Raw genomic sequence first — 13,762 nt, 5'->3', positions numbered from 1 at the left:
CCTCCCTTAAAGTCTTCACAGACTGAGCAGCAAGCAGATGGTTACCATGGTGTTGACTCCACAAAGCCTTCATTGTGTGGAGATAACCAATTTACTTGACAGAGTCTCTAGTCTAGAAGCTGATTTAATCCTAATTCATTGAAAAGGTATTTTTTTGATTATCCAAAAAAAAAAAAAAAGTCACAGTGCAAGCTGAGCCCTGGTTTAATGTCTAAAGTACTTTATTTTGTTAAATAGATGTTTTACTAAACCACACTTTCTGGTAATGTGGACAGATGCATTTTTATCTCTGTTATCTATGGAAGTTAATACCATGGCATATAGGGAGTACTTAGTATAAATTTTGCAGCAAAAGTGAAGGGAAATATTTGACTATTTTAAAAGGAAGCATATATAGCTTTCTTCATAAAGACAAAAGTCTAAAAGTGATATAATTTTTTTTTCTGGATGAAATTTATTTACTGTCACATTGAATAACTTTTTTTTTTTTTTGCAATGGATTGGAGATGGTGGTAAATGATAATTATAACATGCGTGTAAACAAGACCAGTATAAATTCTGGGACTACTAGAAAACTTTCTCCAACATAGGTCTTAGCAGAGCTCTCCCAGCTGGGATACCAGCTGTGTACCTTTAGTCAAGTTTTAGATTCATAGACTTGTAGGTAGAAGCGAACAATCTTTCCTAGAGACAATCTGAATCAAAAGGGTGAGACCAATGAGATCAAGTTTAAAGGGGAATTTGGCAGTGAATCCTGGATATTCACATCTCACCTTTATGAGTCAGAGTGTATTTGGTGTGTAATTGGGTCAGGCTGAATTAAAGGGAAAAAGGACAAGTTTGACCAAAGGGGCTAAAGTGGATTATGCTTAACAGCCAAGTTTTTAAGAAAGAAGTATTCTAATGGATAGATGAATAAGAGCAAAGGATTTTACTTAATTGGAGTAAGGACAAAAGTTGAGTGTGGCCCTGGGCTCCCTTAGAAACTTGAAGTGAGATTTGTTTCTAGAAGGTCTTGAATAAAGGGCAAAGTTGTATATAGGCTTAAGTGGTCTGTCAAGGCCAAATCAGGATAATTTTGATCTTTATGCTAAGAAAAATGGGAAGTCTTTGAAGGTCAGGAAGGCAAACTCGCTCAAATATAAGAGAAGGGAAGAGAACAGATAAGATTGAATATTTGGACATACAAAGTGGAAGAAATTCTAGTCTGATAATTGCACTTTCTTGGTGGAGTAAAAAATGTCATTTCTTGATAGCTGAAGAAAGAGGATAGGTTAGTGCTTTAAGAGCTTTGGAAAAAGTTTAAAATAGTTCCCGTGGAGAGTCAGAGTTCAAGGTGAAAACAACTAAATATGGAGAATGCTGAGTTCATTTGAGGCTGTTGATCATTGCTTTAGTTTGGGTTCCCTGGGAGTGGATCTGGAGACAAAGATTTAGGTGCAAACAGTTTATTGGAGATGTGATCCCAGGAAGCAAAGCAGGGGTGTGAGGTTAGGAAAAGAAGGCAGCCAATAAAAGACAATTCAAAAGTGGGTTATTGCTGGATGCAAGTGGAGTTGAATCCATCTGGGAACCCTCTAAGGTTCTCTGTTATTTTCATCATTATGGTCACACCAAAGGTCAAAGGAGCTGGGATATTGATCTACCAACTCTGGTGTTATTAAAGGTCACTGCTGATACTAACATCTGAGCACTTCTGGCCTGCCCCATGCACTGGCAAGTGAATGCCTGCAGTCAGACAAACACAGTGATGTTTATATTGTACCAAAGAAAAAACAAAAATGCTTTTCTTAAAATATTCTGATGGAAAACATGCACTGAGTTTTGTAGGTAGCTGAATGACCAGAGTCAGAAATTTGATTTAGTGAGTCAACAACAGAGAGAGAGAGAGAGAGATGTTTAGAAGCATGCAACAGGACTCTATTTCAACATCACCATTATGAATGAAGAAATAGGAAACCCAATAACTAAACTTAGAGGAAAAAACAAATGTGGGGAAGATAACAATCACTATGCATAACAAAATGAAAATCCATATACATTTACAGTTCACATGCAAATAAAAGTTTTGACATTCAGTGACATGAGATGGGAGTAGAAATCTCTGAATTCAAGAGATATCTGTTCCTTCAATTTCTTGTTGGGTACCCTTCACTCAGTAAATATTTGTCACTGTGAACCAGGCCCTATTTGAGGTGAAGGATATAATGGTAAACAAGATAAATTAAGTTCCTTCTCCATGGAACTAACCAGTTGGACATCAATTAACTTAATTTCTTTGCGCTTCTGTTCCTTTACATCATCAGAGAGATTAATAATACCTTACCATAGGCTTTTTCAAGAACACAAAGAGATTGTTTTAGGAAACGTTTCATGTTCTATGAAGCTCTGTATCAGTTTAATTTTAAAACAATAGTCTGCAACTAACATGAGAAACTTTATCAGGTTTCTATGACTGAAAGCCCTAAACTATGAGTTCAGAAAATCACCTCCTTGGGCCCCTGGATGGCTCAGTCGGTTAAGCGTCTGACTCTTGATTTTGGCTCACGTCATGATCTCGGGGTTGTGAGATCAAGCCCTGCATTGGACTTGATGCTGGGCATGGAGCCTGCTTAAGATTCTCTCTCTTCCTTTCCCTCCATTCCTGACCTGCATGCACTCTCTTTCTCAAAAAAAAAGCGGGGGGGAGGGGAAGAAAGAAAGAAAAAAAGAGAGCGAAGTTAGCTCCTAAGTTTGTGGTTCTGGAGAACTAGCTTGGTGATAGTTTATGTGAGAAATTCTGGGAAGTCTTAGCTCAATTTAACTCCAATGTGAATTAAAAGTCTAATATGGAAGTCAAAATATTGACCAGACTCATAGGCTGCATATCTAAGAAGATAATTGTCTATTCTTTCCTAATTGCACTAAACACTAACACTGACATGATGTCTTTAGGAGCCAAATTTTAATACTGACAAGTGAAGGGATTAGTCATGGATTCCTATCCTAGGAATAGGATAGGGTGCCATCAGATATTTTCTAGTGGATTGAAAGAGTTAATTTCAAGTATTTAAGAGTTTTCTTGGATAAGAAGATATGGCATGGTGATAAAAGTGTATTACTTGGTGTCTTAAATTTTGTATTTGTACTTGTGTTGTCCTTCACAAACTTCCTATGAAAATTGAGTAAATATTTTTCTGGGGACTTTGTTGCCTGTTGTTTTAATAATCTTGGATTAGATGATTTCTAAATTCTTTCATAGATTCTTTACAGGTGCTGATAAAATCTAGGGGTTCTTTCTCAGGAAGAATGCACACACACTTAGAATTGTGCCTGGAATTTCAAGTGATGCACAGATATCCTCGTCCTTTGCAACCTGTCCATGACTATCCTTCACTCTCTGCTTTAACTCAATCTGATTGACTTGATTGAACAGTTAACTCTCATTGGCTCCATAGGTCTCTACAATAAAAGAATGAGAATATCAGGTTATATAATTAGATGTCTAATGCAGCATAACATCACACTGCAAATTTAGTGGCTTAAAACAGAAGTAATTGATCTTTTCTCACAGTTCTGCAATGTGGGCAGGGCTCTCTGGGTAGTTCTGAGGCTCTAAGTGATATCAGTTGGAGAATTCATTTGGTTATATTCAGCTGGTGTTTGAGATGGGGTAAAAGAAAGGCTTATTCATGTGGGGAGTGCCTCATTCTCTTTAATGTTGTCTCTCCACCTGGCTAGATCAAACTTCCTTAAAGGGCCATTGGAATTCTTAGATAACAGTTGCATTCTCAGTGTATGTTCTAAGAGGACAAGATCCAGAGTACAAGCACTTATGAAGCCTCTGCTTGTGTTATGCTTACTAATATCTTGCTTGTCATAGCAAGTCACATGGCCAAATTCAGTCAGTATTGTTGGAGACTACATAAGGGCATGGATCTCAAAGGTATGGTTCAATGGGAGCTACCAGCAGGAATTTTTTGTTTGCTGTAAGTACTTTCCAGAAAGGAAGAGCATTATCTTGGGAAGTAGTAATTTTTCAGCCAGTGCAAACATTCAAGCAGAGGCAGAGTGATAGCTTATAGGAGATACTGTAGAGAGGTGATTGCTACGTTGAGCTTAATAAAATGACCTCCATGATCATAAGACTGTAGATCAAAGCTACCTCCAAATTTTGAGCCTACATGACCAGGGAAATGGTAGGGCTATTAACAGTAACAGGGGCATCAGGCAGGAGTCTCAGATTGGAAGGAAAATGGTAAATGTGGATAGATTGCTTTTTTTTCTCATATGGAAGAAAGAGATAATCAAGAAATAATGACCCTTATTTTTTTCCTGTCTTAGGTTGGATGTCGATATAACTGAACTTCACAGTTGGATTACTCGTTCAGAAGCTGTGTTGCAGAGTCCTGAATTTGCAATCTATCGGAAGGAAGGCAACTTCTCAGACCTTAAAGAAAAAGTCAATGTAGGTTATGCATTAGTTTTTATGTATTTTCCTAAGTTTTGCTGTTTGTAAACTCTGTGCTTTGCACTATCTGATTCTATCAATTGAAAAGATTAAAGCAATATAGAATAATGCTTTTAAATATATCTTTAATATCTATTTTACATATCCAGCAGAATCAGTGTTTAGCATCGAGAAATCTTTCCTGGTTCTGCTGTGACTGAGCAGGATGCTTTTCATAAACCTTCTTTAACTTTTATATTATTTAGCTGTAAATTAACAATTTTATAACATGAACTCATTGATTTTCCCTCATGTATTGTTCTGTCACCTCAAGGCTGGGACTTAGCAAGCTTGCAGAATAGAATGGACCCTTAGAAATACTATACTTAGGACCCTGTTTGTGCTCTCATTATCATCAAAAAGTTATTCTTTATACTCATTAGTACTTGCCATAACAGATTTGCATTTTCCAGATCCTTATGTATTGCATTACCATAACTAGAAGATGTCCAGCCTTTTTCAATATTTATTTATAGTAAGAGGTGATTTGCTGTTTTTATTCCCTGCTGAGACATTATAGTTTTGTCCTTTACAATAGGGATTTTCATTAATTTAGTAGGAGCTGCCTCACCTTCAAGGACATTATGAAGGCTTTGATATTTCAACTTCGACAATTATAAAACATCCATTTTGGTCATTGTTTGTGAGAGCGTTTCTAAGAGGCAGATAAATGCTCTGTAGCGGGCAGGGTAAAGAAACAAATATTCTGAATGTCAAATAGTTTTAGCTATAGGAAGGTCACGTGGGGGGGGAATAAATCAGTTTCATGTTTTGAGCAATCAGTTTCATACCAGACGAACTCTCTGAGATTTTTCCAAACACGCTATCTTAGATACAAGCTAATACTTGCTCTGGGATTGGAAAATTTGGAGAGCAAAAAATGATTTTCTTCTAGGAGAAAGTAATCTATTTTTTAGGCTGCTTGAGGTAGGGGAGATGTTGATTCCATCAACATGTCTCATAGTTAATGATTTAAAAATTGGGAAGTTATTTTAAAAGCATTATTTTATAGACTGTTCTGTTATTAGTATAATAATAGACAATTGTAAATAATTTCAAGAAATGAGCACTATGATGTTAATGTTTTAGTTTTAAAATTAAACTGAAGCATAGTATATATAGTAGAGAATTAGCAAAATGTGTTATTTCAAAGAACACTCATTGGATGGTATGTTTTTTGTTATGATTGTGGAGGGAAATTCAATGAATAGAAAACTGCTTAGAGAGGGTGAACTCTCTAAAATACATTTTAAAGGTCATGTGACATATTTGGCCACTGAAAGTATGAGTCACCTTGGGCTTTTATTAGCTAATTTATATTTTTTTAAATTTATCTCAATAATCTACTTACCTGTTTGTCATCCTATGTCTGTATCTTAAAACAGCTCTGATCAAGCAGGAAAATTGAGTTCCAGCATTTCAAGAATATAAATTCAAAAATTTCCTGTTATCATTTGGTTACCTAGAAGCAATTTGCATTTGATCAATAGTGTCAGTGATGACAGACTGAAAGTACTAAAAAAATCTACAATATTGTATGAGTGGTTTTCTGATGCCTTGTGAGTCACCTTTATCAACTTCTCTCATTTTCTGAAATAACATCATTCTTAATTGCCTACTAAAATAGGACATGAAATGATTTACCTAGACATTTCCTTCAGGCTAAATATAATATATATCTATTACAAATCCTTGAGAGAAATACATAGTAATGATGATGGAGATGCAGTTTAGGTGTACATTAATTTTCTTCTTCACCTGTCAGTTTATGTAGCTTATTTTGAACACAGGGGAGGCCCGTCTCATGAACTTGAATGGTAGTCATTTTTAGGCACCCATTAAAAATGGCTAAATATTGCCTTCTTTTTTTCTTTCACTGACTCCTTCATTCATCTACTACTGTCAAATACTTTCAGCCAATTAGAATGTCCTAGAATATTATCAGTTCAGTTTTATATACTTTTAAACCTAACATAAATTTTCCTTCTCTATTAGCCATGTGTTTCATTTATATAATTAAAATAATGTGCTTACTTAAAAGTTGAATTCTAGGGGACATTTCTACTCCAAGTGGTCCCTGGATGACCAACATTGGCATCATCTGTGAACTTATTAGAAATGTGTGAGGTCAGACCTAAAGAATCAGAATTTGCATTTGAACAAGATCCACAGGTGACTCGTTTGTATATAAAGGTCTGAGAATCAGTACTCAAAGGCACCATCTGAGACTTTTCTGGACTTCTAGATCATTTACTCATTCTATCAGTGTCACCACAGTTGAGAATTTCAAGCTGAATTAACAGGTATAACTGCTCAACTTCTTGAGTTGAGCACGTGGTAATATACGATAGTAATTTAAAAAACAAAACAATCTAGTCTTACTGCAAGGTGGTTGTATACCTGTATAGTGTTCTCTTGAAAGCCTTCACACTGGCTATTTAGGTCAATAGGCCTTGGGCTCTTTCTGGACCCATGCTTGCTCCCACCCACACCAAATCAACTTTTAAATAAGTTCTGTTGGAAATCCTCAAGCCAGTTAATTCTACATTTCTTTTATGTCTTTTATATGGGTTTGCCCCCCATAATATACGTATCTCTGCTCATCTGTGCTTTCTGGTATCTTCCTCTCTCTGTTCTTCTACAAGCCTGTTCTGCCTTGGTGCCTTCCCATGCACACCCCCTGTGCATTCTGAAGTCCTTCTTCCAAAACAAACTTTCTATCCTATGTACTTGTGGAAACCACCTTTACCCTCAAGAACACCACTAAGACAATGATTCTTCCACTCCCCCACTCATTTAGAATTGCTAGTTTCCTCAGTTCCAAGAGCCAATTCCTAAAGTACTGCTCTCTATGTAGAGATATCTTGTCTCTTGTGTTTCATGCCCAGTGGCTATCTGTCACTCACCATTGTATGATATTATTTTCTCATTGAAGACTTTGGCACCAAGATGACAGTCTTCTCCACTCAAGTTATGCCTTCATCCTTAGAAATCTCAGCCCATGTTGGTTGTCTTGCTATCTCCAAAAGTTTCCATTTCCCTAATCTCCTCAATTCAGCTACATCCTTGCATCACTATTCTGTAGGTGTTTCACTGTCAGACATTACTCTGTTTCTGAAATACTACATTTAGACAGAGTCTTTGGTACTTCTCAATTGACTTTCCATGCATTCCTAGTAAATTTTCTTTTCTATTTCTCTCAATTATTTTCTATTTCTCTCAGTTATTTCAAGTTTTTAATGGATCTCCTAAACTCCTCCCCTCCCATTTATGGTAGATGACTTTCCCTCGTAGTTTACTTAAGGTAATATCTATCAAATTATGTGTATTTGTGCTCATGTTCTCTTTTTTCTCCCTGTGCCTTGGTGGAAAAGATGGTGCTTTGGCTAGCTGAGGCTAATCTGTGTGTGTGTTCGTGGTCGTGTTTTCAATATCTTCACTATCTATGTCCTAAGGATCCTGCTTCTATTTAGCCACATGTCCACAAGCTTAACAAAACCCTCATCTCCTATAAACACATAGGAATATTTTTGTGTCTTTGTTACTCATCCTTTCTGCAGGACTAGACTCTCTTATTTGTCCTTCATGAAATACTTTCCTCCCTGGGTTTTGGGGATACCATTATCTACTGGTTACCTTTTGTACGTTTTTGGTTATTTTTTCTATCTCCCTTTTCCTTTATTGTTGATATTCTACGCAGTTCTTCCCTTGTTTCTCTTCTCTGGATTATGTTCATTCCTTCCTATTCAAATAACACCTATTTTCTTATGGCCCCCAAATATGTATCATTAGTTCATGTTTCTCCCTTTAAAACCCAAACCAGTTTATTTAATTACTTAATAGAGAACTTTAATTGGATATTTGCCTGAAAACCTAAAATAAATCTCATCACCTCAGCTCTCCTTTATTCTTTGTCTTTCTTTTCCTTTTTTCCAACAGCCTAATCCAGAAACCTAAAAGCTAACTGGGTCACCTAGGTTTTTTTCCCCTTCCATTTGCAAGTCCACCCAAGTTCAGTTAATTTTGTTCCCTTAACTGCTCTTGAAACTGTCCATTTCTCCCCATTCCCATCACTACAACCCTGATTAAAGCTAATATGATGGGTTACCTGTTTAAAGTGACAATCCCTAGGCCATCTTCCCCACCACTAATTTTGTATTCCTTTAGCAGTTTTCGTATCACTTTGGTTAAAGTGAACTTACTAAAACAAAAATATTATTCTGTTATGCTTCTGTTGATATTCATTTGAGAAAGCAAAAAGTAGCCACTGATGTCAGGAGCTGGCTTAGCACTTCAATTAGTCCTTCGAGATGCTCAAAGCCATATTAGTTGCTTTCAGCTAGTCTGTGGTATTCTCCTGCTGAATATGCACAAGGGCTCAGAATGCCAGCACCGGACAAGGCCATTTCATGATTGTGGTGGATCAAGCCAAAAACATAACCCTTTTGTAATCCTGTTTCAATACAGACCCCTCAAATTGTACAAACCACCCGAAATGACTGCATATCCCCTCATCTTCCCTAATGTGACAAATTATGCTGCCTTACTAATCATAATTTTAGCCTCTCTACATTGATTCTGACATCTAGATAAAAATGTTTAAGATGTCCAGTCATAGAAGTACCTCCATTTCATTACAGCATTAATTAAAGGCAAAGCCCTGCTTCCTTGGCCATTCTCCTCACCTACGTGTGCCCCAAATCCAACCCCATAGTTTGCTATTATATGCCGTCTCTCCTGTTGCAACAACTAAATCAACTTAACTTTAGCTATAGGCATGTACCTGATGGCCTTTGACTAGAAGGCATTGACAAAGTCAGTATCTTCATGTTGCTTTGTGAAGGCTGCCATGACCTATTTTCTGTTACGTATCCATCCTGATCTGGCCATTATAACATTGGTTAGATTGCTGGTTTCTGGAAATTAATGTCTGGAACTTAATTTGGTTTTGTTTTTTGTTTGTTTTGGTTTGGCTTACTTTGATTTTGGCACGCCAGTGCCTCATATAGTACCTGGTACTTAGCACAGCTGATATTTGACTATATGAATAAGTGATTTTTTTTTCAGTTCCTCGGGCACATTTTAAGTCAGGCTCTGCTACCAATATGAAGGATGTAACAACTTCTGAATAAACATTTGAGTGAATAAATTACTTTTTCTGTCAAAGGGCAAAACTTCATTATAGAATGTTAAGTGAATAGAAAATTAATTGCTTCTAAAGTCAGAGTAGGCCTCTGGGGAATCTGAAACTTACTTTCATATTAATTAGAGAAGATGTCATGAAAGGAGGAGGCTTTTAAGAGATGCCTATAAAGAAGGAGGAAGAGGTCATAGAGTGTTTTTAATCAACTTATTAGAGAATCAGTAAACTTCCCTTCTTTGTATACTTGGCTTAAAACTTAATTATGTTTCTTTTTTTCTCTATATTATTATACAACTCAGTTGCCTTTTATATTGCACTTGAAGTTACACATTTTAGAATTCATGATTTCCTGATATCTCTAAGAATTTTTATGGGCCTTTAATATATTTTAAAATTAACGATACATTTCATATGAAATGGTCAACTGATGCCTTTTTTTTAGCTTCTGTCTTCTTTACTTGAAATTATCTGTACTAGATACTTCACAATTTGAGTAGTAGCTTCTAAACATATGATCACATATGGAATATATATCGACTAAAGTATTTCATTTTTTCTGTTAAGAGAAATCATTTCAAAAGCATATATTACAAAAATAGATACTTTTAAGATTAAAAATACTATCTACGTGTACACACACACACACATTACATAGAAGATAAACAGAGAGAGACAGATATACAGAAAAGCAAGATGCATTTCCTAAGGACAATAGATTAGAGAAAGATCATAATGTCTAGGACAGAAATGTTTTCCTGAGTAAGGTGATTTCTAAGGGGTAGTTTTAGTTATTGGTACTTAATGCTATAAGAAGCATTGCACCTGGCAAGAAGAAAATTGGTACCCTTCATGAAAGATCTTTCTGTATAGTGGTGAGTACAGATACGTGGACTAATACTGAAGATGAAACGCATAGAGCAAAGTGGATGTCATGGTTGAAGAGCATTCAGGGGCTACTTTTGGCTTTGAAAACAAGGGGAGAACAGCCTGGGTGGCTCAGCGGTTTAGTGCTGCCTTCAGCCCAGGGGATGATCCTGGAGACCCGGGATTGAGTCCCATGTCAGGTTCCCTGCATGGGGCCTGCTTCTCCTTCTGCCTGTGTCTCTGCCTCTCTCTTTCTCTCTCTCTCTCTCTCTCTCTCTCTCTCTCTCTGTGTGTCTCTCATGAATAAATAAAATCTTAAAAAAGGGGAAAGCTAATATATATACAAATGTAAATATATATACAAAGATATCACACACACACACATATATATATCTATATATATCTACACATATTTATCTCTCTATATACACATATTTATGTATCTGGCTATAGAAAGAGAGGGGGCAGAGAGAGAGTATGAGTGAGCCATGGAGGAGGAATAAAGACTTAAGATGCTGAAATATTTGAAAATATCTGAGAAAAAAAGTCCCCAGATCTCTGAGACTAATAAAGAGTTCTTACTTTTATTCTCTAGTGATAACAAAACATTTCAACATGTCAGCATAACAAAACATGATCTGAAAATACAGAAACAACCTAATTAAGGTATTTTAAAATATGATATTTCTTCTAGCCAGCTGGAACACTTGTTTATCTTCTCCTGAGGCCCAGAGAATCCTGGTTAGTACCATAGTCAAGAAACATTCTCTCCTCTTTTGTTCAGTATTCATTCCACATTTTACAGTTTCCAGTACTGATTTGGATCATGGTGATGCACTTTTAGTTTCTTCCTTTTGATATCCACGTCTCTATGATCTTGAAATTTCATTCCATTCCTGTTAACTTCAGCTTCTTTTAGCCTTACCATTTTCTGTTTCTTTTTCATGGAGTCCATGGCACCTTAGTGAAGATGCCAAAAAAGTTTGCTAAAATTTTGTTTGGTAGAGCAGTGTTGGGAGTTTATACTCCCTCTAATTTTTTCAGTATGGCATTGTGTCATTATTCCTTAAGAAATATTAAAAGCATTGTGTTATTTCCCCATCCCAATTCTTTTCTTTTCCCCAACCCAGGTAAGATTCTATGAAATTTTGACTTTAATGAATTTTACATGGTACTATTTGTTTTCTATTTGTGTAATTGTTTATTACAGCTCTCAGGACTTCATAGCAGTCCCGTTGGAAAGCAGGCCAATGTGTCCAACTCCCCATCTAATCTGGATCTTCTAGAAGACTTTCATTTAATCAAGCTTTCCTTTATTGAACTTGCAGCTCCTAAACTCCTAGGCTGTTGCTATAACCAGTATATGTATAGCTACTATGATTTGTTATACATTTACATCTTCAAAGAGCATTTTAAGTGTGAGTAGGATGGGAGAGACAATAATATCATATATAGAAGCATTATGCTACAACGGACCTCGCCTTACTATGCATCTACTATGTATGAGACACTCTTCTGGGCCCTGGAGATGGTGTGAGGAAGGGAATTCATGAGGATACCCTTCTTACAGTTTCCATTCCAGTGAGAAAGATAAAAATTAAGCAATAATATGCAAAATATATATATAGAATGTTACTGATAAATGTCAAAGACAAAAATACAGGAGGAATGAGGGCTAGGAAGTGTGTGTGTGTGTGTATGTGTGTGTGTGTAGATAGACTAGCAGTAGAACGCCTCCCTGACAAAGTGACCTTTAAGCAAAGATCTAAAGGTAGTGAGGGATTTATAGATTCCTGAGATAGGGGCATTTCCAGCAGAGGGAAGAGAGGATGCATAGGTCTGAGGGAGGAGCATACCTAGAGTATCAGAGAAAAACAAATATGGCAGAGGTGAAGAATCAGGGTGTTTAGTCACAGAAGAGGCCATAGAAATTAAGGAGGTTAAGGTCAAGTGGACCATGGTTAGGGCTTTTACTCAGATGAGAAGGGAGGCTACTGAAGAGTTGAGTTGATGTCTGTTGTGACTGACTTCTTCTGACTGCTGTGAGAATATAGCATCAGGGAGCAAAGGTAGAAATTGAAATACCATTTAGTAGGCTATTTGGAAATATCCAGACCACTGAGTGATGGTGGAGGTTTTTTTCACTAGTGTGGTAGTAGTGAGCACAGTAATAACATTTTCTGGATGTGTTTTGAGGTTAGAGTCAGCAGGAGTTTCTGAGGGATTGGATATGGGATTTGAGAGAAAAAGAACAGTCAAGAAGGATTCTGTTTTTGGCTTGAAAAAATGAAGGTACAGATGTAGTTCTATACATGTATATAGGGAAATGTGCAAGAACCAGCACAGGGGATTGAGTAAAGGGAGTCCTTGAGGTAGGATAAAGACTGTGTACTTGTCATCTAGGAAACCAACTTAGGAAATATTTTGAAGAGGTATCCTCTGAATCAGATTATCCTGATAAGTAAGTTGAAAACTGAGGATCTGCCATTGAATGTAGTAGCATGGAGTCTAATGGTGTCCTTAATAGCAACAGTTTTCATGGAACTGAATAAGGGAATAGGTGTGATGATCAGTTTTTTTCTTTCTATTTTGTCTTTCTCTTTCCGTTCTTTCATGGGCTAGTGTTTACTTTGCATTGTAGACATGTGGAGGGCCAATTTTTCTCCTGGTGGCACATACCCTTTTATAGTAAGGGGCATGCCTTCCCTTTTTCAAAACCATGTTTCTTAGGAACTACTAATCTAACCTATTTTAAGACAGAAGTTCATATATTTTATTTGAAAATGAATGCATATATGTCCAGGTCCAGGAAGAAAAGGAGTTTTGGTGATGTTTATTTAGTAAACTTCTTTAGCACTTTGTATATGTGGTTATTTGGACACCCAACACACATTTTTGTATTTTTGTGAGCAGGTACTCTAACCCACTCTTAGGCCAAGATTTTTTCCTAAACTTTTTTTAAAGATGATTGAAATCACCATTCATTCGGGTGCCCACATGTGGCTCTTTGGAACATTTTCAGTTTATGTTATTCTATTTGTTACAGCTTAGTTATTTCTGGATTTCCATTTTACTATGTAAGAATTGTCCCAATTTGCGAAATAAGTTATTTGAAGAGCCTCGTTTAATCTTCTCAGAATCCTTGAAGGGTAGGTATTGTTAGTGTTATTTTACATAGAAGATATTGGTGCTCAGAAAGGTTGAATCACTTTCCAAATGTCAAACAGCTGGTAAACAGTAGAGACAGAATTCAAACCTTCGGAGAA

General features: G+C 36.5%; 1 protein-coding gene across 8 annotated transcripts in view; it reads left to right on the top strand.

Annotated features, from left to right (window-relative positions):
- DMD (dystrophin) overlaps window positions 1-13,762 on the top strand; it is a 2,057,113-nt gene that overhangs the window by 668,962 nt on the left and 1,374,389 nt on the right. For all 8 annotated transcript variants that reach the window (XM_041741334.1, XM_041741335.1, XM_041741332.1 and 5 more), the window contains one exon: window positions 4,324-4,447. In XM_041741334.1, coding sequence (XP_041597268.1) covers window positions 4,324-4,447 — 124 coding nt within the window. The remainder of the gene's footprint in view (window positions 1-4,323; window positions 4,448-13,762) is intronic.

Source organism: Vulpes lagopus, chromosome X (genome assembly GCF_018345385.1).
Source record: "Vulpes lagopus strain Blue_001 chromosome X, ASM1834538v1, whole genome shotgun sequence".
Lineage (NCBI taxonomy): Eukaryota > Metazoa > Chordata > Mammalia > Carnivora > Canidae > Vulpes > Vulpes lagopus.
This window is presented reverse-complemented; position numbering and strand designations above follow the sequence as displayed.